Below are 27,504 nucleotides of genomic sequence, written 5' to 3'. Positions count from 1 at the left end.
CTTTCTTGCAGGGAGGTGAGAGGCTTCCAGTACATGGGTTGTTTGGACTCTAGCTGCCATTTTTTCTGGGGTACAACTACAAGCAGAGGCTGGGTGAACTACTGACTTCATGAGCTCAGTTCCTAAAGGGAGGAGAGTGGCTGTAAAGACAACTACTGTCTAAAGTCCCATTAAGCATGAAAAATGTGGTCTGACTACCCCTGCTATCCTTGCTGTTGGGTACTGAGATAGCTATTCCACTGTTCTCCCCAATAAACACCTAATTCTGTGAATTAATATGCATAATGGGCAAGGTTTGCCTGACATATAGAAATACGTAATTTATTCCTGGCCTTCAAGAATGAGTGGTCCCACTTTTCAGGAAGCTTGCTACCGGAAAAACTTGCTGATCAGCAGTAAATAGGTATTTTGGCCTTACTTTTGTCATTTAATCCTGAAGGGCAGAGACAATTTCTTTTCGGTATTGCGTTGTGATTCAGATAGCACCTTAGCTTAATAGAGTAAATGTATTTGTAGCATCTGGCATCATGTAAAGTTGATATACACAGTTTTGAAAGGGAGAAAACTGCAATATGTAGTCATGATGGTTATTTCTTAGTATCTTCTGTATGCCTGTGTGTTTCTATGAACCTTCTTCCCTTGTTTGTTTTCCTGCATCTGGTATTGAAAGTCTTCAGAACAGATACAATATTTACTTATTTCTGAACACAGTTGTATAAAATAATTTCTCTGTCTTTTGTTCCATAGGTGAGCTTTGGTCCTCAAGACAATGCACAGGTTTGTATCACTGGAAATGGCTTTTTTAAACTTTTTAAGTACAGCGAAGGAACTTTGAAGCAGATGAATTTACAAAAGGGAGAGCCACAAAACTACTTGTGCCATGCCTGGCTGTCTGAGAAGGAAGTTATCTGTGGCACTGACACAGGCAAACTTATCTTGTTTGAAACTGGAGAGCTGCGCTGGGAGACAAGCGTAGAGTACAAAAAACCACCGAGGGAACTAGAAGAAGATGCAACAACAGAAGAATATGAGAGGTAAATCTGTTAAATGCTATTACTAATAGTTTCGTGCTAGTGCATGCAGATTAGTTGCAGGCCATTCGCAATTTCCTTCTTGTCCAGCTCATGAATAGGTTATAATATTTTGATTGCTGCTGATAAGCATATTTTGTGTTGTCCTTCTTTATTCTTAAGCCTCTATGCACTTCCTGCTTGCATTTCTTCTGACGTCTCTTGTGGGCTGGCCTCTGAAGATAATGGTTCACAGCAGAATGCTTTGCCTCAAATATCTGCAGTTGCAGCTTATTCCAAAGGCTTTGCATGTTCATCTAGCCCAGGAGTTGTTCTGCTGTTTGAGAAGACCAAGGAAAAGGAAATCTACAAGGAGAGTCAAGAAATCTGGGTAGGGAGAAAAAAGCTTTTCCAAGCACTTATGCAGTAGAGGCCTGTTTAGAGGGATGAGGGTGCTTCTGATCCAGTTATTAATAATATTTAGCACATCTCTAAATTACATTGTAAGCATTAGCTAACTGTCCTCGTGATGTTGACAGGAAGGGAGTTGCCACAGGTCACACTGAAAGTCAGTGACAGATGTCCTTTTGCAAGGTAGCTCTGCGTGTTCCTACGTGTAAACTGTGCTTTGAGGCTGCTGAACTTCAGGAAACATTTAAGAAACTTTTATTTATGGAGACTTTTGGAGCTAAGAAGTAGTCTACATCAGTTTTGAAGAACTAGGCTGCTTGTTTTTTTTCCAATGCAAAACTTTTCTCGCCTCAGATATTTATTATAGCTGTCGTGAGACTTGTACAGTATTACTCTTAAGTAATCTAGTAGGATTTCTAACTGTTTTGTAGCGAGCTGTATGCATTGACTTACTGCCATCTTTGGCTAAGAACATTCAACTCTGATGACCTGGTCAAGCCTTCATAATCTGGGCCTAGGAGATCAGATCTTCCCTATGCACGAGACCCTGTAATAAGACTGTTAGCTTGAATGATACCCTGCAAAGAACTGTTATTCTGAGATCACAATTTTCAGGCAGTTTTCATTCTGACACTTGCTAGGTTTTTTTCTCAGTGTTTTCTGCTACCATTTTCATTTTTGTTTTATGCAGTAGTTAAGATTACTGCTGAAATGTCCTCTGATACTTTTTTCAGCTGTAATGCTATAGATGCAGTTAGGTTATCTTGTCGTCTATTCCCTGCCTTGCAGTAGTTATTTGCCATCAGGTATGTAAGTTGTCTCACTGACATTATATATATACTTATTAGAGTAGCGTTACAGGAAAAGTTTGTGTGTGCGTGCATGCCTACTGGTAAAATGTAGAGACATGGAATATCCCATGGGATGCATTTCTTGTGCAGCTTCCTCAGGACGTGTTCAGCAGTGAGCCAAAGAAGTCAGGCAGACAGGACATTCTATGTATATGCTTCAGCCCCTCTGAGGAAACGATGGTCGTTAACACAAATAAAAATCAGCTTTACATGTTTACTATGCTCTCCACTGATCTTGTGAAGGTGAGTGCAATCTTATCACATTCCACGGGCATCATGTCTAATAAGGGCTGTATTGTAATGGCACAAGCTATTCAGTGTTGCTTGCTATGATGCATTCTCATAAAATCCATAAAATAGCGTCTGAACCCTTAAAGCTCATGATATGAAGTGCTCTGCGTGCTTCTCTGAGAGCTGTAATTCAGCAGGCCCTTGCTCAAGCATCCCTCCATATGAATACCTGATGTCATTTAGCAGAATGATGGAGGACACTGTTAAGACCATTTTGGGGAGGTGTACACAGCACCGGGCCTGCTGGCAACAGGTGGATCACAGCTATCTCAAAGGGGAAAAAGGATTCTTGGCCACGAGCTGGCGGGGCTCATTGAGAGGGCTTTAAACTAGGTTCGAAGGGGGAAGGGGACATCGCCCAGCTCACTAGGGATGAGCCCAGGCTTGGCATGCCAGGGTCAGGGGTGAGATTGACTGCCCAGCTCAAGTGTGTCTATACCAATGCACGTAGCATGGGCAATAAACAGGAGGAGCTGGAAGCCATTATACAGCAGGACGGCTACGACTTGGTCGCCATCACAGAAACGTGGTGGGACAACTCGCATGACTGGCATGCTGTCATGGATGGCTACAGACTCTTTAGGAAAGACAGGCCAACAAGGAGAGGTGGTGGAGTTGCTCTGTATGTGAGAGAGCAACTGGAATACATTGAGCTTGGCCTGGGGGCAAATGAGGAACAAGTTGAGAGCTTGTGGGTTAGAATTAAGGGACAGGCTCACATGGGTGACATTACTGTGGGTGTGTACTACAGGCCACCTGACCAGGAGGAGGAAATTGCTGAAGCCTTCCACAGGCACCTACAAGCAGCCTCACAATCACAGGCCCTGGTTCTCAAGGGGGACTTCAACCACCCTGACATCAGGTGGGAAGACCATACAGCTAGGTAGGCGCAATCCAGGACGTTCCTACAGAGCATCGATGATAACTTTCTGATGCAAGTGGTGGAGGAACCCATGAGGAGAGGTGTGCTGCTGAACCTTGTTCTTCAACTACATCAGCAGCAAAAGGAAGGCTAGGGACAATGTGGGGCCACTGCTGCATGAGGCACGTGTCCTGGTGACGGAGGATGCAGAGAAGGCAGAGCTACTGAATGCCTTCTTTGCTTCAGTCTTCAGTGCTAAGACTGGCCCTCAGGAATCCCAGGCCCCGGAGGTAAGAGAAGAAGCCTACAGAGAGAATGACTTTCCCTTGGTCAAGGAGGACTGTGTGAGGGATCGCTTAAGCGATCTGGATGTCCACAAATCCATGGGCCCTGATGGAATGCACCCACGAGTGCTGAGGGAGCTGGCGGATGTCATTGCTGAGCCACTCTCCATCATCTTTGAGAGGTCCTGGAGGACAGGAGAGGTGCCCGAGGACTGGAGAAAGGCCAATGTCACTCCAATCTTCAAAGAGGGCAAGAAGGAGGACCCAGGGAACTACAGGCTGGTCAGCCTCACCTCCATCCCGGGAAAGGTGATGGAGCAGCTTATCCTGGAGGCCATCATCAAGCAAGTGGAGGAAAAGAAGGATATCAGGAGTAGTCAGCACAGATTCACCAAGGGGAAATCATGCCTGACCAATCTGATAGCTTTCTATGGTGACATGAATGGCTGGGTAGACAAAGGGAGAGCAGTGGATGTTGTCTACCTTGACTTCAGCAAGGCTTTCGACACAGTCTCCCATAATATCCTCCTTGGGAAGCTCAGGAAGTATGGGCTAGATGAGTGGTCAGTGAAGTGGACTGAGAAGTGGCTGAATGGCAGAACTCAGAGGGTTGTCATCAGCGGCGCTGAGTCTAGTTGGAGGCTGGTAACTAGTGGTGTCCCTCAGGGGTCAGTACTGGGCCCAGCCTTGTTTAACTTCTTCATCAACGACCTGGAAGAAGAGTTAGAATGTACCCTCAGCAAGTTTGCTGATGACACCAAACTGGGAGGAGTGGCAGATACACCAGAAGGCTGTGCTGCCATTCAGCGTGACCTGGACAGGCTGGAGAGTTGGACAGAGAGGAACCTGATGAGGTTCAACAAGGGCAAATGCAGGGTCCTGCACCTGGGGAGGAACAACCCCATGCACCATTACAGGCTTGGGGTGGACCTGCTGGAGAGCAGCTCTGTGGAGAGGGACCTGGGTGTCCTGGTGGACGACAGGTTAACCATGAGCCAGCAGTGTGCCCTGGCTGCCAAGAAAGCCAATGGGATCCTGGGGTGCATCAAGAAGAGTGTGGCCAGCAGGACGAGGGAGGTTCTCCTTCCCCTCTACACTGCCCTAGTGAGGCCCCATCTGGAGTACTGTGTCCAGTTCTGGGCTCCCCAGTTCAAGAAAGATGAAGAGCTACTGGAGAGAGTCCAGCGGAGGGCTACAAGGATGGTGAGGGGACTGGAGCATCTCTCCTATGAGGAGAGGCTGAGGGAGCTGGGGTTGTTCAGCCTGAAGAAGAGAAGGCTGCGAGGGGACCTAATAAATGCTTATAAATATCTGAAGGGTGGGTGTCAGGAGGATGGGGCCAAGCTCTTTTCAGTAGTGCCCAGTGACAGGACAAGGGGCAACAGGCAGAAACTGAAGCAGAGGAAGTTCCATCTGAACATGAGGAAGAATTTCTTCCCTCTGAGGGTGACAGAGCACTGGAACAGGCTGCCCAGGGAGGTTGTGGAGTCTCCTTCTCTGGAGATATTCAAGACCCTGCCTGGACAAGGTCCTCTACAGCCTGCTCTAGGTGACCCTGCTTCGGCAGGGGGGTTGGACTAGATGACCCACAGAGGTCCCTTCCAACCCCTACCATTCTGTGATTCTGTAAGGGTGTGTGTCACTGTTAAGCCACTTAAGTAAGGCTTTAACAGAGAGATTTTTAATGTAACTGTAGTAGTTTATGCTCCACTGTAATATGCAGAATCTTTAATGCAACAATAAAGCTTGAACAGCCATGGGAATCTCATGTTACTCTAAAACAATAGTTATTGAACTCCTGGTTAGAAGTGAAACCTCTTTGTGAAGGACAAACATAATGAAATACATTCTCTACTCTGAAGGAATTCAATAATACAAAGACAATAGATAAATGTATTATTGTGAAATAGACTTGCATGGAGTTAAATAGCTAGCCTGTGTATAGGCGTACAGAAAGATCTTCTCTTCCAGCATGTATTGGCTAAACATCCTGGTCAAGTTGCTTATCCCTCAAGTTGCTTATCCCTCAGCACTTGATTATTTTTAAATATCTGCCTGACCAGAAGGTCTTGACTAAATTCTTGCAGGTCCAGTTTTGATTATTTATTGAACTTGCGTTTCTGTGGACACCTACAATTATGTTCTGCTCTCACTAGTGTATGAGAACTACAGAGCCTATTATCTTCCCTGGATCACTTTTCTTGTTTATTAATTACAAAGTTAAAACTGATTCTAATGTTATTATGTTCAGACTGGTGCAGTGAAAGGATTAAGTGGTTTCCTCAAATCTATTTGATTACTGTATGCAAAGAGCTGTGATAGATTTCTTACCTGACTTACTGCCTGCTGTGAAATATTTGTGATTTTTTTATGTTCTTATTGCTTCTCAGGAGAAGGTAGCTTATTTTGCTTATCTGAATTTCCCATTGCACTCTGCTTCGGTCACTGGTCTGGACATCTGTATTTGGAAACCTGTTCTTGCTACGTGTTCTCTGGATAGATCTGTCCGCATCTGGAATTACAAGACGAAGTAAAGAGTTCTTTGTGTTTGTTATTACCTCTTGCTTTTTTATATATTGTATTTAGCAGGCCACAGCAGCAATCTCATATGAATGAGAGTGTTGTTCTGGTAAAATTCTTGTGTGGTGTGGGATGTAAATGATCTTACTGACATGATTTGGGGAGTGTGAATATGCACTGCCTTTAAAACCATTGCCAAAAGAATCCAAAGCCTTTTCTGTTAAGCCATTTTATTGTCAGACTTCTCACATATTTTGGAAAAAAAAAAGTCTTCAGGAATGTTTCATTCAGCTTTGTCTTAAGATACTATTGTCCCATCTTCTGCTTCATAGCCACAGTTCTTAGGCAAAATGAGTTGACCTTTTAACATTGTATGGAGAGAGAAGGGAGAAAAACAAACCTCAGAAGAGATGTTTGTGTGGGTTTGCAATCAGCGGTTCATTCACCTGCTTCATTATATTACAGTAAACAAGGATTTGCTCTTGCACCTTCCTCACCTTCTCTGTGAAGCAGAAGGTTGAGATTTGCCTTTGTTTCCTGTAACGTCTGTATGATCATTACTTAACTGAATGACAACACGTTTCCTCAAGGACAAGGCAGAGTCAGATTGTAGCTGCAGGTGTCCTTGCCACGCCAGATAATGTCCTGTCAAGCGTGCATAGGGAGTTTGTACTATTCTGTACTGCACAATGGTTTTCTCTTTCAGAACTTTGGAGCTGTATAAGGAGTATCGGGAGGAAGCATACACAGTATCACTTCATCCCACTGGCCTTTTCTGTTTGGTTGGGTTTTCTGACAAACTACGATTTATAAGCCTGCTTTATGAGGACATGCATGTTTTCAAGGAGTTTGCTGTGAGAAAGTGTAGAGAGGTAAGGAGTGATGCAAAAATGAAATTGGGGAGTTACAGGGAGCAGAGTGGTGAAGAACATGACAGAAGATAGAAACCTCTCCAATAGACCCTAGCAGGATTTAGGAGATCAGAGCACAGAGAAAAGGATTCTGACTGTTGGAAAACGAGCCCGGAGGCTGGTGCGTAACTGTGGACCTGCGAAGCAGCAGAAGGGATAGTTTGCTTAGACGTACTCAAGGGCCAAATTCTACAGGGGAAAGCACCAATTAAGAAAGCAGTAAGAGGCTGATTATGCAATGGAGTTTTCTTTTTGTGTAACTTTCTGATATTAGATGATGTCATTGGAATTCAATGCATGAATTTTTTTATCCACTGCATCTACGCTAATGGGTGGTTATGTTCTTTTCATAGTGCGCATTCAGTAATGGAGGCCATCTTTTTGCAGCAGTTAATGGAAATGTGATTCAAATTTATTCCAGCATCACCTTTGAGAATATTAATAATCTGAAAGGACATAGTGGGAAGGTTAGTAAACAAATCCTATACAATGAAACTCGTTAAAGTATGAACTAGTTGGTAAAATGAATTTTGAAAAGGTAAAGGACAATTATGGATCAGAAATGGGCCCAAAAAATTCTTTGGTCAGAAGTCCATGTATGCATGCACTAGATACATCTGAAGAGTCTGTCCTTAAATTGAAGGCAAATGATTGGCAGGTAGCTGAGCCAGGGAAAATATCTCAATAATAAATTAAAATGATCTTTTTCCTGACAGTGTGGTCATAAAGTAGTTCTTACTGATTTTTTTTAATGCTAAAATGGAATTAGTTGAGAAACATCTAAGGGTTTTTAAGTAAGACTTAAAAGTATAATTCCAAAGTTGTCATGGATTTACCAGTAAAATGACTGTATGTCTATAACTTACACATGAGACTCCTTGGTGTGTTTTGCTTGTGCCAGATACATGCAGTTAAATGGAGTGCAGATGATGCTAAATTTGTCTCCTGTGACACACGTGGTGCTGTGTACGAGTGGAACTTGCTGACAGGTGAAAGGGAGTCAGAGTGTGTGCTCAAGTCCTGCATCTACAGCAGCATTGCCCTGTCTTCTGATGCCAAAATCATCTTTGCTGTTGGATCTGACCAAACTCTCAAAGAAATTTCAGAGTCCTCGGTGAGTTAACAAGCACTCTGGGATTTTGCCAAGTTCTCTGGGGAGGGTGCTGGTGCTTTGGTTTCCTGATCATCTATTTGGTAAGTAGGAATCAGTCTGGTTTTGATAGCTGTGATGTTTACTGACAGTTTTGTTGTGTTCTTACGTCCTTTACCATGAAACCTGAGATTTTGTTGTAGTTTTTTATTTTATAACTTTACTTGGGTTTACCTAGAAATCTTCTAAACCAGCTAGCAAAGTAACTTGGCAATATCATATCAACTGTTTTGCTGAAATACAAGCGTATTGCATCTATCGCTGTAGGCTACGCACTTTTGGGCTTTGTTTTCCAGAAAAGTTGTAAATTGTATGTGATAACAATTACACCTTTCAGAAGTGATCAACTTGAAGAACTTGTCTTGAAATTTTAAGAGTGAGTGTCTGTAAAGCGTAATACTAATTGTTTTTCATGGCTTTACTTGTATAGGCATGTAGATTCTTTTAACTGCATTATTTGCTGCAGGCAGAGGTATGACAATTGCTCATGCAATAAGTAATCAAATAGTATTGGAGAACTTAATGTAATGTGTGGGTGTTTTTTGTTTGTTTTTTTTTTTTTTTTAGATCCAGCATGAAGTGCCTGCTTTTGATGTTGTTTATACTGCAGTAGCTGTTCCTCATTCTGGGCACATGGTATTTGTTGGTACATCTCTGGGGACAATTCGAGCTATGAAATACCCGTTACCTTTGACGAAGGATTTCAATGAGTATCAGGCCCATGCAGGTGCTGTTACAAAGGTAACACAGAGTACTTCCTTTTCCCTGCGATACCAGCTGCACACGTCTCCTTTAGCGCTGATTCTCTTTCCCATTTCATAGCATAATAGGTTGAAACAAAGGCTGAGCCTGCACATGTCAAATGAATATTACAGCATTCATACAAGTCCTGTCTCTAGAAATAGATGTCACTGGATGAACGGTTGTTGGCTAAAAAGTGGCTAGCAGCAGGATAAGTAACATGGCATATCCCGGATGGAGAACTTTGATATAGCTCTTTCTGGAAAGAGGAAGATAAAGTTATGCAGGCTTGAAAACCTCTTGCAAGAACGGAAAGAGGAATTAGATAAATGCATTAAGCAACTTGCTGTCACAGTAAAGAGCAGAAGAGATTGCAGTGCTTGTCTACAGTAACCAGAGTGTATTTCTAAAAGGCTAATGAACAGCATCTGAAAGGTGGGGATATGCTGAGGAGAGTCTGCAACCATGGAACGTTTCAGTGCACTTTCTCCAGGAAGTGGTGTGTTCTGTCCTGTTAAAACTGTTTGTAATTTTGGCATTTTAAGTATCACTGTCAAATACAGCACCTTGACTTAGAGCTGTGCAGTCCAACGTTAGGCTATGAACTTCAGTTACTGGAACTCTACTTTCACCTCGCTCATAAGCTGTGTCAGCTCCCAGGAACTCTGTGCCAGGCCACGCAGTCACAAGAGGTCTGGAGGAGGTGACAGCAGTTATTACTAGGTAGTTCTTGGTGGGACTTTTTGCATATTCGAAAGAAAATATTTAGCCATCTGTTGCTCAAGCAACTTCTCAAAGAAAAAACTAGAGACCTTTGGAATTGCCATATAAATTGCCTGTGTAAGCTGTAACTGTCTAGAAGGTCTCCTCTGTTCCAGGTTTTTAAAAATCTTCCTACAGCGTGGAGAGCAGAAGCATATCCAGTGTCTTCACATGTTCTTCTTTCGTTTCCCTTCCCCTGTTGTCTGGACCAGGGTGGAGCAGGAGTAGAGGACGTAATCAAAATGTCGGTAGTGGGGCTATGTTAGTATTTCCACTGTTGACTTTCTGTGGTAGAAATGACAGGAAGTATGTGGATGGGGAGAAAAATTAGGTATAAAATCAAGCTGTGTCTCCATTCTTCCTCATCTCTACTATTATTTTGTTATCTCTTCCTTCTAAGATGTCCATAACAAGCGATGACCAATTTCTGCTGACTGCCTCAGAGGATGGCTCTATATTTATCTGGAAAGTGTATGATAAAGAAGGTGGGATTCTGAAACAGGAAAAGGAAGTTGAGTATGCTGAGGAAGTGCTGATCATGAGATCAGATATAGAAGAGAAGGTAGGATAAGCAACTTGTGAACATCAACCGTGGGATACCGAGTGTACGACTAATGAATTATATTTGCATGTTTGTGACTAGCTGCTCGTGTATGGCCTTCTGTTTAAGGGGCCTTGCATGGCTTTCATCATAAGAGAGATTACAGCAAGTAGCTGCAGCTGATTGTTAATATGCATAGTGCATTGTATGAACAGTGACTGTGCATAAAAGTTTGGATTAAGTTTTAATACTTTGCCCAATATCTGGAAAGCAGTTTTAATTGAGTGGAGAAGTCATCAGCTGCATTTCTGTAAACCATCTTGTAAGACAAGAAAGGAAACTTACTTCTGGAACTTCTTCATGGTCTGTCTGTGTGAAAATTGTCTGCAAAGTCTGTCTCTCATAAATACGTGCATGTAAATAAAACATCCTGAACAGGCTGTTGCTAATGGCAAATAATCTCTCTGTTAAAACTGTCTTCTCATCCATGTCCTAACAGAGTCAGGCAATGCTAGACCTGCAGATTCGTGTGAAAGAGCTACAAACAGAAAATGATTACCAGCTATGTCTCAAGGATATGTATTGTAATGAAAAAATAAAGGAATTAGAAGAGAATTTCACTCAGGAAATAGGTTCCCTTAAAACAAAACACCAGGTATGATTCATATTGCAGAACCAAATACCATGAAATCTTTCACTGGACAGTTGAATTCAAGCTTATATTATGTATGTATGAATGCCATAAAGCATCTGAAAAATGAAGCATTCCTTTCCAATAAAGATGTTCTTGATATTTGTAAAGCATGAAGCTGCCTTTGAATCGAATATCTTGTAAGTAGGAGATGCAAGAGTTCTCCTAGGTAGCCTGTAAGTATCTTCACAGAAAAACAGTTTCAGCAATGAATGCTGCCTAAGACCAAGGATCAGTAAGCTGTATAACCCTTGAGTAGAAATGGGACCATGTCTTAAAAGCTCTGTCACACATAAGGTTGCAGCTGCTGCAGGATCCAACAATTATTCTTATTAATGCCACCTTCTTTATGCCCTAACCACTTAGCTTTTTTAAGAGCATCTTCTGAGATGTCTTCTATGCTTTTTGAAAAAAGAAGTAAAATATATGCCCCGGATTTCTTCTGTTTGGGTGTTTATTGATTTCTCTGTGGTTATGAAGCAAGACTTCCCTGAAAGGCAAAAGCCATAATAATTTTTCCCAGTGTCTTATTTATCTGTGTCTGTTTGCTCTATTCTGTCTGTCTGTCTGGTGTGCACACCAGATTTCCGACCTGTAATTTGCTATATTTCTGGACCCTTTTTTCAGTTAGAAGGCAAGTGATCCAATAGCAATTTCTCTGGCAGTAAGATGGCTTGAAGTGAGAGATTATGTATCACATCGTTCAATTCTGTCAACCTCATGTTCTTTTTGAGCTTTTGGATGAATATTATCCTGTCCTGGTGATTTGTTACTTCTTATTTTGTTGAATTGTATGTAGTCCCTTCAAGCAGTATTTTGGTTTAACTCCACATTAAGAAGAAATCCAGTGTGAAAGCTTGCCAAGTTACTTGCTAGTTTTGTTATTTTATGGTCTTGTCATTTTCAAGTGTTCCTTTGATACCTTTCTTGTCTTTAGCCTTACAATGTTATTGCAGGTTTCTAATTTTGACTTTTTTGAGGAAGTTTATTATTCATTTTAGTGTTTTCTTTAAGTAGTTCCTCAGGCTCTTTGGCTTTCCTTGTGGTTTTTGCATTTAAGTAACCTGAGCTTTAACCTTTCTATTGTTCCTTATTTTTCTACAGCATGACCTTTTAAAAGAAAGCCATTTCACTTCTTATAGATTCCTCTACCTGTGTTTTAACTATGCTGGATTCCTTCTGTGGTTATTCAGGACTTTCCATAGGTAGCACTTTGCTATAGAGTTATAATAATATCGGCTACCCTGAAACTTCTTTAGTCATGTTGATTATAGGCTTGCAAGCAAATGCCTTTGAAGGTGAATAAAAGTTTTCTGGGTAGGCAAATTGTACTTCCTGTCCAAGTATTGGTGCATCTTAAGATTAAACTGAAGGACAGATTTGGACAGGCTTGGGGCTAACCCTTCTAGTTGTTGTGTTAAGCAGGCAAATGGAGTATTTCTGCTTGTACAAGACCCATACAGCTGTGATGAGAAGAAAGTGAAAAAATTGTACTTATCGTACAGTTCCCAACTGTTCTGGGAAATTTCTCGCCCATTTTCTGGTTCCAGTTCTTTGTGCTTTTTTAGAAGATGAAGTCATTTGTAGTGGTAGGCAGACATTCCAAGCAAATGTCATTCAAAACTCACTTTTGCCCAGCTTTATGTCATTCTATGCAAATGTCAGTGTTTTAGGGCCTTGATGTTGCTTCAAGCGAGACAGGAAACAGCTTGAATTCTAATATCTGGACAACAATTTGTGGAAATGCAAATTCTCCTCAAGCGGGCACACACAAAGAAGTGGAGGCTTTTGTAGCTCACGAACTTCTCTTGTGAGATTTGAATTATATTGTACCCTGTATTCTATAACTCCATTTGCTACTTTCCCTTAGCTTTCCATAGTTTTGTAATTTGTTGTAACAAAGTAATCTCTGGGAAAGCTTGGCTTAGTGACACATGGCACCTGAATTTTGGTGAGAGACTTCAAACGTAAATGTTGTTGTGTATATGTTCCCCACCATGGGCAAGAGCACAATTTGGACACTGCTTTGCCTCGTTTCAAATGAAAAAGTATTTTTCTTTTTTTTTTCCCCCCAGATTTTACAGGCAGAGAAAGAAAAACAGGAGCTACAACACCAGTTTCAACTGTCTGAGCTGATGGACAAACAGGCCAGGGAGGTGCAACAGCTAGGTTAGAGTATAACAAGTGTTTGTAACTAGAATCTGGAGCAAGTGCATTAGATTCACAACAAGTAACGTGACAGGGGGGGATTATTAGAGTACAAGTACGAGGACAAATACATGTATGTCATATAGGTATTGCAGACAAAACATTTGTCTGAACTGCACAACACGTGTGACCAAGCTGAGAGTATGCACATGGGCACTGTATCTTAGATGTCTGGTTTTTGAGATTAGTATTTTCTTCATCTATCTTATAGCTCACTGTGCAAGAATAGTGAAGTCATACAGTTCAGCAAGGAGGCTAATGTACAATGCACACAACATGGAAATACCTGGACCCCAGATTCATAATCAAGATAAAACAGAAATACTGCAAATTTGTACCAAAAAAGCAAGTCCACCCATAAATGAGTCCATTGCCTATTCATACTCTGAAACAGTTGTGCTTATACAGCTCTATCATGATTGTCATCTCAAGGGAATTCCTAAATTTGCTGTTATTAATTTATTGTAATGGCAAAGTAGGAGATTTTGGTGTAGATTTTAGAGTTGTTCAAGCTGGAACAGAACAACATTCTGTCTCGATGCAGGAAGCAGGGGTATAGCAGACAACAGAAAGGTGAATGACAGCTTTGGAACAGGCATTATTAGTGCAGTGGTAAGTCAAAGGGAGAGCAGGAAACTCAAGAGATGTTTTTCTGATGTAATTTTTTGTATGGCCACAGACTCTAAAACCCCTTCTAGTGTAACTTATTGCAACCAGCTGCCAAAAAGACAGTAGAGAATAAGACATTAATGACTGTAGAAGGATAGGATACACCTCTCTTCTATTAGTTTTATCCATTCCGTATGTCTCATGTTACCAGAATCTGACAGTAATCAGAAACTCTTAATGGAAAATGAGAAATACCAGGAGCTGCAAGTGAAATCCCAGAGGATGCAGGAGGAATATGAGACACAATTGCACAATTTGGAGGAAAACAAAAGCAGGGCTATGAAGGAGCTTACAGAATACTATGAGGAAAAACTTAATGAGAAATCTATTCTGGTGGCGGAGGTAGGTAACTTGATTTGCAGTTTGAATTATTGACTAAGTTTATCTCCAACTGTGATAAAATGTTGCCTAAGACAGGAGAGGTTGGCTCCCTCTATGCAAATCCTAATCTGCCTGTAACCTTGGCGAATAAGTTGACAGGTAGAATAGTAATGAGGAAAAAACCCAGCTGAGTTACCAACTTTTCTGGGCTTCATACCTTGAGTAAGTAACTTGCTGAGGTTAATATCCTTGGGCATTCTCACCCTTGCCTCTCTTTCTCCTAGATCCAAGAGTTCCTGTTTGCTAATGTTGGTTAGATGAAACGTTTACTATAAATGAAGAAAGATTCAGCCACCTTGTTGTAGTGAAGAGATAACATTTCTGAATTGGTGAATTCCATTCCTGAGTCCCTGAGTTTCCTGCCTGCATAATTGGGGAAACAAAGTGAAATACCCTGAGTACTTCAAAAAGTCCTGCACATTGAGGTCAAAGACTTGGCTTGACAAAGGGCAGCCATATAACTGATACTTATGTATCTAAAGTGAGCAAATTCTATTAACGTTACGGTTTGCAGCCCTATATTGCAATACCAATTTGGAAAGAATGTGAGGAACGAACATGAGAAGAGAGGCGTACAGAGACTGATGCAAACCTGAGTGATTATTGGTCCTAATGCATCAGAAACAGCAATTTTAAAAGATATTCTAAAGTGTTAATCATGTTTGCATTTTCTGCACCAGGAACAAGTTTGCTGGTGTTAGGATTTGGGCCAGGTTCCTAGCTTAAAGCATCCATGCCTTAAGAAGAATTTTTTGTCAGTTTTTAAAGTTACTTTGATCCCCTAATAAGTTAAATTACTTTAAATGATATTACTGCAATTGAAGAGTCCACTAAATATAGATCCTCCCAGAAGAATCGCAGTTAGAAATAAAGAATTCTCCTCTTCTTTAATGGTCTTTTACTGTTGTCTTCTCTAATGTTTGCTTTCCTTAACTGCAGGCAGAGGAGAGTATGAGGCAGCAGCTTCAAGCACATGAAGAAATTACGAAACAAATTGAAGAAGATGAAGACCGAGAAATCCTGGAAATCAAAATCAAGTTTGAGAGACGGCTCTTGGAAGAAAAGGAATCAAACCTGCAACTGAAAGGAGAGATAGGATTAATGAATAAAAGGGTATCTCTTATTCTGTGATAGGATCAGACCTGCACGTGGAGACCTATGGCTGAGGATTGAATGTGATTAGTGGCGTGTCAATTTAGTCTGTTAATTTAGTCTGTAAATATGTGGCATTGTTTATGAGAACAGTAGCCCCTTCTTATATCAGTTTGAATGTTTTAGAATATTTGGGCAGAAGAAGAAGCTGTGTGCTGATTGTATTACTGATATGATTAGAGGTAGATAATAGAGGCGGTGTGTTTTTATTAGTACACTTTCTTTTATCTTACCTAGCTTTAAATTATAAATAATAGTATTGTTCATCCTGTGATGGGAAAGAAATCAACCTTTTCATTTTTCCAAGTTCTAATGCGTTGCTTTGCTAAAAAAATACTTCTGCTGGCTCATTTGATGCAATAAACACTTTGTGTTTTGTATGCATCATCATTTTTTATTGGTTTTGCTAGTATTTTTAAGGAGGCGTAAAACCTTTTAGCTCTCTTACTGGCTGGGTATTACATTTGCCTAAGGATGTTCGAGGGACATTTTTTCTTTTCAGTTTCTTCAGTATCTATCTGGAGACAGAGAGGTTCTCTTCTTTCATACCCTCTATTATCATGGTACTTGTCTTTTAGACACCAGGAATTTGTTCATGGGTCCTCACAGTTTGGCCAGCACCATTGCTTGGCATTGACTTCCTTGGCTTCACAGATCTTCGTACTGCTGCGGAGACTTTGAGAGTACCTAAGAGCTATGAACTAGGCAACCTTCCAGTCTACTTTTGACATCTTTAGAGATGCGTGACAAGTGATCACCTTAAAATAATTTTCCATGGCTTGAGTGTTATTTGAAGCTGATGTTTGGGTATAATATCCATACCCTTCTTGCTTCCAGATGCAAATTACTTGATTCCTTGTAGTTCAGTGAGTATTCTGTCAGAATATACAGAAAAAGCAAAAATGGTTCTTCAAGCCCCTGTTGAGTTACAAGTATTTAAGTGATGTGATGCACCTTCATAATATCTTGGTTTGATATACTTTATCTAACACTGTCTACAAGGTATCTTACAGAGTAGGATGGCTAACTTGTGCATGGCTTTTGGAGACTGTTACGTTCTTACATGTTTGCCTCTCCAGCTGAACAGTCTGCAGAAAGAGCTCAAGGACCGAAACAGGGACATAGAGGAAATGAGAATGGAAGAGCAGAAGCTGCAAGGCATCATTGAGTCACTGGAGAAGTTCATCTTGGCACTGAAGACAGAGATCCAAGAGAGAGCCGACACTATCCAAGACGAGGTGAGAAACTGGACAATTGACTGAGATCAGTGTCACACTCCCTTAATTTAATACAGATATTTATCTTAATAGTATCTTCTTGTGATAGTATCACATGACTGGAAACTCAGTTTTAACTTAAAGAATTTGTGGTCTTTAGTTTGGGATTTTAGTCTTTAGTTGGCATTCTAAGCTTTTCTTGGGGAGCTCAAGTTCAGGATGTTGAGTTTCTCGTCCCCTGTTCTGTGATCTGTAGATGGCTCTCTGCATGATTTGCCCCCTCCCTTCCCACCCAGTCAGCGTAGATGTGCAATTGAAGTCCAGTCTTCCCCTAGGTCTGTGGCTGCTGTTTTTGTCTCTACCATATTTGTGCCTTATCCTAGGGATCTGTTTGCTGCGTCTGATTCAGATCTCTGTACCTATTTCTCCCAGGAGAAGCATATATATGACCTAAAGATGAAAAATCAGGGACTGGAAAAGTTCAAGTTTGTGCTGGATTACAGAATAGAGGAATTTAAGAAGCAAATAGAGTCACGTGAAAATGATATTAAAACAATGAAGGAGCAGATCCGTGAAGTGAGTAACACTCTTGTTTGGCCTCTGCTGCTAAGCCCTTTGAATACAAAGGTGACCTGGCAAGTCCCATGGAAGACTCCGCCCTGTTTGTTGCTTGACTTCTTATAAGGATACACGGCACCGATTCAGTATCTTTACAGCTAATAAAAATATTTGCACACAATAGCTACTATTTAGTTTTCTATCCATGCTACCAGTGATTGACACAGTTATTTAAGCTCCTGTTTCAGTATTTAATTCTAGACTCTGAGTAATATCAGTTTTGCTTAAAAATAGATCATGTTCTTATGTGGTTACCCTCCACGTACCCTTTAGATTTTGCTAGACATAGCCTTTGCTGATCTGGAGGGAGTCAACTTGTCCCAGAAAAATTGCAGCTTAAGGCAAACATAACTCTGTTTAGGGGTTAGGTACATGAACAAATTATTGTTCATCAGCTGATCCGTGGAAAATGTCCATGTATTCATACTTAGCTTGCAGCAAATTTATTGAGGCAACGTATTTATGACAGAAACTTACTACAATCTCTCCATAGATGTACTTTCAGCTCAGCCAAATTAAGACTATGGTGACATAGCTAATCGGTGACCTATTAGTTTTCGTAGGTCTTTTTTTAGAACAAAATCCTTTTAAATAAAATGCAAACTAATGAAAATTTTATATGTACATCAGACTAGCATGATGAAAACCCTGTGCTCTCTTCTGGTCACCATCTTATGCTGGTAAATGCTGTAGTACTTTTAGTGCTTTCTTTCCCCGTGTTCTACATATGTACCCAAAGCTTTTCAACTTATTGTTGCACTTACTCTTTCCAGTATTGACTGTTAATTTCCATCTCACCCATTTTTATGCTGATGGAACAGTAAAGCTCCAGTTCAGCTCAAGGAAACGCAGGGGCATCCCACCACTTAAATACGTGGAGCTGACTTGTCTGTTCTTGTGTTTTCTATATATTCTGGCAGAGGGCAGTGTTGTTCCAAAATTGACTTTTTTCATGACGTAATTCAACCTGAAGGGGGCTCTACTCTGTCAAGTCTGTACTTCCAGTCTCTGGTTTTCCTGTTACGTGTTGTTTTTTCATGTCTCCCTTTAGTTCTGATTTCCTCCTCCTGCTTCCTTTCAGATGGAGGGGGAGCTGGAACGATTCCACAAGGAGAGCACACAGTTGAAGCTGAACATCACACAGCTGCAACAGAAACTAAAGGCAACTGATCACGAGATGCACAGAGAGAGGCAGAAGGTATGGGATACAACCACTGTGTGGGTCCTATGTAATGAAGTTTGTGGGGACAGAACACTGCCAAAGCATTAATCTGAGCAAACAGGTACTTCAGGGATGCTGTGTCCAAGGACCGGGAGAGTCCCTGGCCACTGGGGACAAGGACAGAAAACTTCCAAGCGTGCAACCAGGTTTGAGAGCTGGTATTAAAAATATCCAGTTATTTTTGTGTCAGTTTATTCAATTAACAGATAGTCTTCTGGGTTTAACAGAGCAGTGAGGCAAATGCTTAACTGACTACCCTTTCCTGCCCAAGCTTGAAATCTGGGGATACTTGGCCTAAACAGGAGCAGCATGTAGGCTACCACTTGCAATGATATATAGACATTAATAGGATGAAAAGAAGGGTGAACTTACTAACGGAAGAGACGAGGAACCCTTGTGTTTGACGACAAGCACATCAGACATGAGGGAGGAAAAGGGACTGCGAGTGAAGGCGAAGGAGCTTAGCAGGCAGTGCAGGACTGTGGAAGGTAGAGGGGGCCTTGTAGAAACCAAATGAGAATGCGAAGGCAACCTTATTGTGAAATCATGAAGTTGTGCATGTGTCTGATGTGTTTCGTCCCTTGCCTTTTCTCATTAACTGTTTGCATGTTGTTTCTAAGCAAGAGTGTAGGTTGTTTGGGACACTGACAATAGGCTAATGGTTTTCAGATGAGATCTCTGGATGCTGGCACTTACGTTGCCTAATGCAGGTATCTTGGATTATTATTACTACTAAAACTTATCACTGCTATTTGACATGTAGTGCTCACAGCCCCAGTGTATGAAATCGTTTGGTTTTTTTTTTAATAAAGTGGAAGTGTATGAAGGCTTTCACAGTTCTTCTAGACTTTCTAGAAAGTTGCACATGATAGAGTGCTCTGATGAGCCAAATGAGAATGTACCTACATCATTCTTGCAGAAGCAAAATATGGAAACTCTCATCAAACGATTTAAAAGAGATCTTCATAATTGTGTGGGCTTCATTCAGGATTCAAAAAAAATGAAAGATGGCATCCGTGAGCTCTACACCAAGTATGTGCAGCAATCAGACGCGGTGAGTCAGGGCCTTTGCCTTCTCCTTGCAGATGAATTTCTCTGGTAGTGTAATTACTGAGGCAACACACTGTGCCCCCTCAGGTGGAGACTGAAGCAGTAGACACAAATTTGCAGCAGGAGTACATGAGACAGCGAGAGTATCTTGAAAGGAATTTGGCAGCTTTAAAAAAGAAGGTGGTGAAGGATCAGGAAATCCACCAAGTTGCCTACATACGCATTGTACAGGTAATAAGCCTTTCCTTGTGGTATTGGGAGTGAAAAAGGAAGCAGCTGCACAAAAGAGACTTTAGTGGCCTTGCTGCTATGGTTGCTTAGGATTTTGAAACAGTTTTGGTTTGCTTCCTTGCCAGAAATTCCTAAGTTTTTCAAGTGCTTCCATTCAAGGATAATATTAATTGAGCCACTAAAGTTCTATAATTTTCTGGATAAAAAGAGCAAGATCATAGGATCTTAGAATCATAGAATGGTTTGGGATGGAAAGGACCTTAAAGATCATGTAGTTCTGACCCTGCTGCCATGGCCAGGGTCACCTTCCATTAGACCAGGTTGCTCAAAGCCCTAGCCAACTTTATCTCCCACTCCCTAATGTAAAAGGTGATAGGTAATCTCTGCTGCCTGGGTATTTTTTAACCAATAAATGTACTTATTTTTTATTTCAAACGGTATTTATAATTGTCATCATAGTCACTTTGCACCTGTCTGAGTGCCAGGTTGTACTTGCTGTGTGGTAGTGATTAGGAAGTAATTTTAAAGGAAGAAAAGAAAAAAAAAATACTTTCTTTGGCCACATAGTCCCAAGCCTACTGGTCTGAATTAGAAGAACTTTCTGCTTTTCACATCCACATTTTTCGAGGAAGTTCGGAAACACATGATGGATATGCCTATTTGTACCAAGATCTCTTGCTCTGAATCCTTGTGCCTTACAAGGCAAGGTAAACTTGTGACTGCTGGGGCCAAAGATCCAATTTGTTTTTATCCAGTGAGAGGATCTAAAGCCCCACACCAAACATCCTAGGAGGATGGCTCTTTTACAGTCTCATCTTACCATGATCTCCTTCTGCTCAGTCAGCATTTCCTTTTCCCCTCACTGGCTCTTTCTTCATTGTTACTTTATTATGATTCCTCAGGATCATTAAACCTCAGTCCCCTCCTAAGTCATCTGTTCTTTGCTATTTATTCATAGTGCTTCTTCAGGCCTAGGCAGCAGCAATTTTCTTCCCTGGCCCTGTTATATTTTTTTTTTACTTCTTCTGTGAGTTAGATATTTGTTTTGGCACAAAAGGAGATGGCTTCAGAAAATAGCTTGAAGAATTTCTGTGCTGAAATAGGGTGACAGATGGTGCTCATAATGATAATACTTGATGTCTTGGATCAGTAAGCCTGACGTGAAGTAATGATTAAAACCGAATTAATCAAACATCTGGAAGATGAAGATATCAAAGGTTCTAACCAGCCTGGTTTCTTCAAAGAAAAAGCAGTTCTCTGAACTCTAGTAGATTAATGAGACTTTACAGCCAGGAAAAATTATCACGGTCTTCCAGTCCTTCACAGGGGGCTTTTAAGACCAGTTTAGACAAACTTCTGTCAGGACTTGCTTTGAAAAAGTAAATGACATCTTGACAGCCTTCTAGCTCTGTATTTCTATTATTCCTCAACTGTGCTTACGTTTTCAGAGCTGTAGGTACTTTCCACTAGTGGCTGCTGCAACAGATGATTAGAACTGTCAAGATAATTTCAATTTTCTTACCAATTGGCAAGTTGCTTGTTGTTAGATTATTAGTTTTCCCTCCAGCCTTCTGTATTTGTAATGGCTTCTTTGGTCACTTGGATAACTCAGAACAAGACACACTGAATAATCTTCAAGTAACGCTGCTTGAATTGAAGCAAGTATAGGATGATATTTTCTGTAATATGTCCTACCTGTCTCTGACAGTCTGCACTGTAGGGACTTCCTAGGCTGTAGATTGCATGCAGACATCATATTCAGTTGTACCTGATGGCCTCATCCTCCATGCGTTTGATCAATTCCTTTTCTGAAACAATTGTTACTTTACTACAACATCCCATGACAATGAGTCTTACCACGAACGTTTCTCTTAATCCATTACATGATCATTGCATTGCAATGCAAGCTTTCTGTCAGAACACAAAGACTGAATTAAAGGCTAATCTCTCTGGATAGCATGCCTCTTCAGAATAATACCATCAGTGTCAACCAGCAGCCTTCTAGCACCCAGAAAACCAAACAAGAATTTCTACGCAGCCCACATTGCCCCATATAAGATACTATTGTACTGTCTACAGTACAATACAAGATAGTATTGTACTGTCTAATATTGCAAAAGCAAGATCTTCATTTGATAGCAACATTCAACCACTTGGAGTGAACTTATGAAGATGTTCATGACTAAAGGATGCCTAAACAGAAATGCTGTGACCTAACCCTGCAAGCTGATCGAAAGAAAATTTCCTTGACTGATTCTTGGAAGTTATCCTCTTCATGTATTGCTTTCAGGATCAAGCTCTAGGAGAAACACATATCAGTCAAATTTCATCTGTGTTTGAAGACTTGAATTAAACAAGTCAGAGCCCACAGAATATTGTGGTTTCAGAGCAGGCTGCCTAAGTGCACCAACTCATGCTGCATTTAGTGTCCAACACAACCACTGCAAGAACAACTGGTCCTGCCCAACAAGTTCAGACCTTGATGGATCCCACAGTCTTCCTCCAGCCAATGACTTTGAGCTGATGGGAAACTAAAGCAGAGTTGGTGTACTTGTCTTAGTGTGAAGTATTGAGAATCTTGCCACATAGGTGCACCTTGAGTTACTGCTGCCAACTTGAACTCCTTGAGTGCATCTATATACAGATAATTGCAGTAAGCATTGTACTTTGTTACTAACCAGTGTTCAGTTGTGGCGTGCCAATACTTTATAAGTATACTGTAATGAACCGAATTGTATGCCTTACATAAATCTTTTATGGCAACTTAATTATCTCTATCAGCCAAAATTATCTTCAAAAAAAATCAAGATTTGAAGGCACTTTTTTGGTAGGAAAATGTCATTAATCCTTGTTCTTATCTCGAGTTGTTTTATTGGGTTTGCTATTGCTGGAGACTGGTATTATGTGAGGTACCCAAAGCATGCCTTTTGGCCATTTACCTTTTTAAAATATTGCCATTTATGATGAAGTTCCAGGGGTTGGAATGGTGCTGTGTTCCAAAACTTCTAAAAAAACAGCACAGGTAGCTGAAATCATTGCTATTCTTGGTTCAAGTATAATGGCAGCTGTTTAACATTTGCACTAGCTGTTGATGTGATAGGGTATGTCACTGTCTTTGTAAGAGGCAAATATACAGTTCTGCTTCTCTTGAATTCAGAAAATAAATATCTAGTTAATTGTTCTCCTGTTTCTGTATCACAAGCAATAGTTTAATCATCCTTCACTAGTATTAGTCCATACTGTTTTTGCTGAAGTCTTTGAATCTGCCAAAACAATGGGTAAAGTACATTCACTTGAACTTTCACAACTCCTTCAGCAAGGTACTTTGTGGTAGGCTATTAAAAAAAATAGATTATTGAACTGTTATGGGTTGAAAACTGAAAAAAGAACAAAAGATAAATACATGGCCAACTTTTCCTCATAACAGCATGTTAGTAGGTATCTCAAGTCTCCATAGGCTTTATATATTTCTTAATAATTTGGAAGGGGTGTTGGAAAGTGATGCCTGTCAGAACTAATGAAGAGGAGTTTGAAGAACTGCATGGAGATACTGATAATTTAAGTGAACAGACACATGGTGGCAAATTAAAAGCAAAATAATGCACACTGAAAGGAGAAATGGGAGTTCTTCATATTAATTCTTAATTAAATGGATCAACCCAGGAAGAGGCCTGAGCTTCCCTGTGGAATTAGCATGGAAGGTGATACCTCAAGGCACAGCTTCAGTCAGAAAAACAAATACTAGCTTATTTAGCTAATATGATTTGAATACTGTCGTGTTTTGTGTCCAATCTGCTGTAGCCTTGTCTGAAATGTTGTGTATTGTACTGATTGCCCTGTATCTTCTGCTTGTGCTACTCATCCTATACTGTCCAGTGTCCTTCCCAAGGATATGAAGATATGTATAGCTGAGCCAGGTAGTACCTGTGCTTTTCCTCATAGGGCATATTTTTTTTGCAGGAAAATGTGAGTCTGATTAAGGAAATTAATGACTTGCGGCAAGAACTGAAGATGGCCCACACCCAGGTACATGACCTCCGGTCAACACTAAGATTAACCAAGAAAAAGCAAGCAATTCAAGACACAGGTGAATAGTGCTTCTTGTATGTTTTCCATATTGTCAGTACTCATTCCAGAAGCCCTTTTTGTCCTTGGTGAACGACTCTGTTACTGTCTCCATATCATTCCAGCTTGTCTGGCTGGTGGTAGCTGTTGTATGTTAGCTGTAGAAGCTGCTGAATACTGCAGAACCTTACTGTTTAGCTCTACTGTTTCAGCTCTGAAAGATGCCTTTCCTTGTTCACGCTAAAGAACTCTGCGAGCTGGACCTATGTTACTCTGCTCTGTCCTCTCTGATTTTATCTTCTAGCTCCCTCCAGTGAACTGCTGTCCAGCCCAGCTGTCCTGAGGTTGAATGCAGAGAAGGAAAGTGAGAAAATCATAGAAATGCAGCGGCTAGAAATTCAGTACCTGCGAGACCAACTCCAGGAGAAGCAGCAAGTCCTTGCAGTTCAGCCACTCGTAGACGGAAATCTTTCTAGGCTGAATCTGGAAAGAAGTCACAAGACACAGCAACAGTGACCTGGTTCAAGGATGCCTTATGTTATTATCTTCTCCTGGCACAATCAGAAATACAAAAGCATAGATTAGACTTCCGTGATCCTGTACTCTTCCACTAGAAGCATTTGTGCAGCCCTCACTGCTCTGAACACAAGCAGCAACCTTCACTCCGTTCTACTTTCCTGAAATCTGCCCTTTCCATGAGGCCTAGGAGCCAGGAGAAAAAAAATAAATTTTTGTTAGTGCAAGACTGATCTTTGTGCCTTCATGCTAGGGCAGGTATGCACCTTTCTCTTGAAAAGTAATGTGTCCTAGTTCAGAAGAGCTGGTCAAACTCTGTAAGCCTTTTCTGCTAGAATTCTAATCTGGTGTCATCGTGCTGCAAAAATCAACACCAGCCTCTTATTTTCCAGTGTTGAATGGACTATGTCCATCCAAAGGACTGCCCGCACTGAGGACACGTGTCAGTATTATTCTAAGCAGGTATCCAGTCACAGACTGAAATTCAATTACCTTGTGAGGGCAACCTTGGATAAGTGGTCAAGCACACCTGAGCTAGAGCCCTTGCTCAAGCCGCTGCGTCCTGTCTAGAGATGTGTTACAATTATTTCAGCAGGACAGAAAGGCAGCCCAGTTTCAGACTCCAAAATCTGGAATAAAGTCCAAACCATATGGCGTAACTCTTCTGTAACTTTCATAAATTAATCTTTGCTTGTCTTTTTTCTAACATCCGCAATCCCTTTAGTTCGGTTTTTCAGTGAAACTCTCCTAAAAAGCCACTGCAAAGTATTCATGTACAGAAAAAAGCAGGACTAATTTCTCTAATAATGAGGGGAAAAAAAGTAGATTTTTCATCCTTTGTTGTCAGTGCATCATGCACTGTCTCACTGAGGAATACTTCACATACATCAGAATTTTAAAGTGCTGATTGCGCATGGAGTGAGATGGTATTGCAACAGCCAGTATGTTACTGTTTCCATTTCCTATCCCGAATTGCACAGAAGTGATGAGTGCTTTCTACATACCACTAATCATATCATACAGAAGGTGGTGGTGCCAGGGCTGAATGACATGTAAGCTATATTACCATTTGGGATACGAGGCTCCTTTCCAGGCTAACACCGTGCCAAAACAGATGGTTCCATGAGCTTCTGTGAACTGGGAGACTTCAGATGAGTGCTTTGTCCATGAAGGTGGAATTAGTTTCTTTAGTCTTACTTTTTTTGTTTTGCAGCTTTAACCTGTATGAAGCATAGGTTTCACAGGAACAAAAGGAAGAAGTTAAGATGGAATTGGTCTGTTGATTTGCTAGCTTAACACCCTTTCTTCCGCCCGCCACCCCCATATAATCATCTTGATACTTCCTGTACAGAAAGAGGATGTAATTAATGTAATTAGCAAATATTTTAGAAACTAGTTCCCTCTTAAATTTTCAGAACACACCCATTTTAATTTGCTAGACTCCCATGTGGTATAATTTTGCACTCACTCTGTGAGAATAAATTGAGTGGTAGAAGCCATGCTTTAATAGATGTGGTTTAGAGAAATGGAATCAGTCTTTCTGAAAAAGAACCTTGTCCTAATAAGAGGAAGAAGTATATGCAGGTGAAGAATGATTTCTAAGTGCTGATTAATATGCTTAAAAGTGTGCCCATGTGTCACCCTTATTAGAAAGATTTTAAAGGCAATATAAGGCCTGTTGGATGAAGCCTAGGTAGGTGGACAGGTGGGAAACTTGATTCAGGAGGATTTTGAAGTTGATCTTAGTGGCTAAGAGGCAGCTAAAACATTGTTTGTCGGGGAGAACACTAAAAGTCAGACACAGCAGAGTGTTACAACTGAGGTTTATCAGAGACCTGCTGTGAGCAAAATAGATGTGCAGGCCCCTTCTATACTGGGAAAACTGGACCAAGGTCAATCTCCCACACATGTGCTGTAGAAATATTTTCAGAATGAAGTTGTAACTGGATTATGGTTTTGTATGCTAATAGTCTTCTGATTTCTCTCAGGGTGCAAAACATTTTCATCTTTCATCCTCTCTTAGTCTGTGTTGTCTTTTTCTCCTCTTGGTACCTCTCTAAAGGAGCTGGTGAGCATCTCATGCTCTTATAAAGTTACAGCCCACTTTTTACAGTGAATATATAGCTATCTTTAAAGCTGAATAAGGTTTCCCCTTGGATGATGTGTTTGCTAACTGGCCCAACTAGAGGACAGGTTTTTCTGGGTAGTGGCAAGCTCATTGTTCAAGGGTGTTTGTGTAGGGAAATCCACCACATCCCATTTGTTGTTCTAGGTTTAGGACAACAACCACTGGACACATGATATTTCACAGGTTTCAAAAGGTCTGTCAGATTTTACTCAGGCAAATTCCCAAAGCTGTCACGCTAATTGGTGTCTATTGTAATAGCATATCCGAGGCTTCCCTTCTCACAGCCTGCTAAAAAAACAGCATGCGACTTAATAACTGAGCCTCCCTTTCCAATAGTCAGGCAAGAGCTGCTGTTCAGCCTGGTTCCCTTCTTACTACATCTCCCAGGAGATTTTCCAGCTGCTCAGACTCACACTAGAGATCCCTTCTGCTGTCATTAAGCCCTGCCACAAAGGAGGGGACATGCACTCAGTCTGGGAGTCCCATTCCCCTCCTCACTTCTGTGTTCCTGCTACTCTCTTTTTTCCTCTTCCACTCTCAGAGGAGTCCTTTTCTGCTTCCCTGATTCCTCTCAAAATCATCACCCTTTTCTTACGGCTAGAATACCAGCAAGTCGGCTCTTCTGCCGCATGGTAGGCTCTGCTGATGCCACTGTCTCCCAGGGAGGGGGGTGCTGTGGCTGCCTGGTGATGGGGACGTGGCACCGCAATGACATCTTGCCTGACTGAAGTGCCTGCCTGGACTAATGCCCCACAAAGAACCAGTCCTGATGCGACCAGATGGCCCTAGCCTATAGAGTAGCGCAGGAGCTACTTTATTTAATACCACATAATGCCAAATACTTGCTGAATGTGTCAAATCTTCCCCACCGCTGCCAACCTGGCTGCAGGCTTCCTCTCACCTGCTGCCTGGGAGCTGCTCCCTGGCTCCGGCACCCCTTCACCTCCCGCCGGGAGGAGACGAGCCACCGTCCAGGACGGGTGCGCAGCCGGGTTCTGCCCGGGGACGGAGGGAGGAGGGAA

The 27,504-nt window shown here is 41.3% G+C and overlaps 1 protein-coding gene across 5 annotated transcripts in view; it reads left to right on the top strand.

Moving 5' to 3' along the window:
• Positions 1-27,504, top strand: part of CFAP57 (cilia and flagella associated protein 57) — a 29,792-nt gene that overhangs the window by 2,027 nt on the left and 261 nt on the right. The window contains exons 3-22 of one of the 5 annotated variants that reach the window (XR_012764393.1): positions 748-1,034; positions 1,194-1,401; positions 2,363-2,515; positions 6,100-6,239; positions 6,936-7,101; positions 7,494-7,607; positions 8,042-8,254; positions 8,858-9,031; positions 10,194-10,355; positions 10,834-10,989; positions 13,101-13,194; positions 14,054-14,244; positions 15,223-15,396; positions 16,515-16,673; positions 17,085-17,228; positions 18,352-18,468; positions 19,412-19,546; positions 19,630-19,773; positions 23,734-23,860; positions 24,143-24,612. Coding sequence is in view for 4 of the 5 variants with exons in the window: in XM_075424717.1 (XP_075280832.1) it covers positions 748-1,034; positions 1,194-1,401; positions 2,363-2,515; positions 6,100-6,239; positions 6,936-7,101; positions 7,494-7,607; positions 8,042-8,254; positions 8,858-9,031; positions 10,194-10,355; positions 10,834-10,989; positions 13,101-13,194; positions 14,054-14,244; positions 15,223-15,396; positions 16,515-16,673; positions 17,085-17,228; positions 18,352-18,468; positions 19,412-19,546; positions 19,630-19,773; positions 23,734-23,860; positions 24,143-24,354 (3,270 nt within the window). In the remaining variant the exon portion in view is untranslated. Of the gene's footprint in view, positions 1-747; positions 1,035-1,193; positions 1,402-2,362; positions 2,516-6,099; positions 6,240-6,935; positions 7,102-7,493; positions 7,608-8,041; positions 8,255-8,857; positions 9,032-10,193; positions 10,356-10,833; positions 10,990-13,100; positions 13,195-14,053; positions 14,245-15,222; positions 15,397-16,514; positions 16,674-17,035; positions 17,229-18,351; positions 18,469-19,411; positions 19,547-19,629; positions 19,774-23,733; positions 23,861-24,142; positions 25,468-27,504 lie in introns of those variants that run through there. The other 4 variants (XM_075424717.1, XM_075424718.1, XM_075424720.1 and 1 more) reach the window with 4 other exon arrangements.

This window comes from Opisthocomus hoazin, chromosome 6 (genome assembly GCF_030867145.1).
Source record: "Opisthocomus hoazin isolate bOpiHoa1 chromosome 6, bOpiHoa1.hap1, whole genome shotgun sequence".
In the NCBI taxonomy this organism is placed as follows: Eukaryota; Metazoa; Chordata; class Aves; order Opisthocomiformes; family Opisthocomidae; genus Opisthocomus; species Opisthocomus hoazin.
The sequence above is the reverse complement of the archived record's forward strand: the minus strand, read 5'-3'. Positions and strand labels throughout refer to the sequence as shown.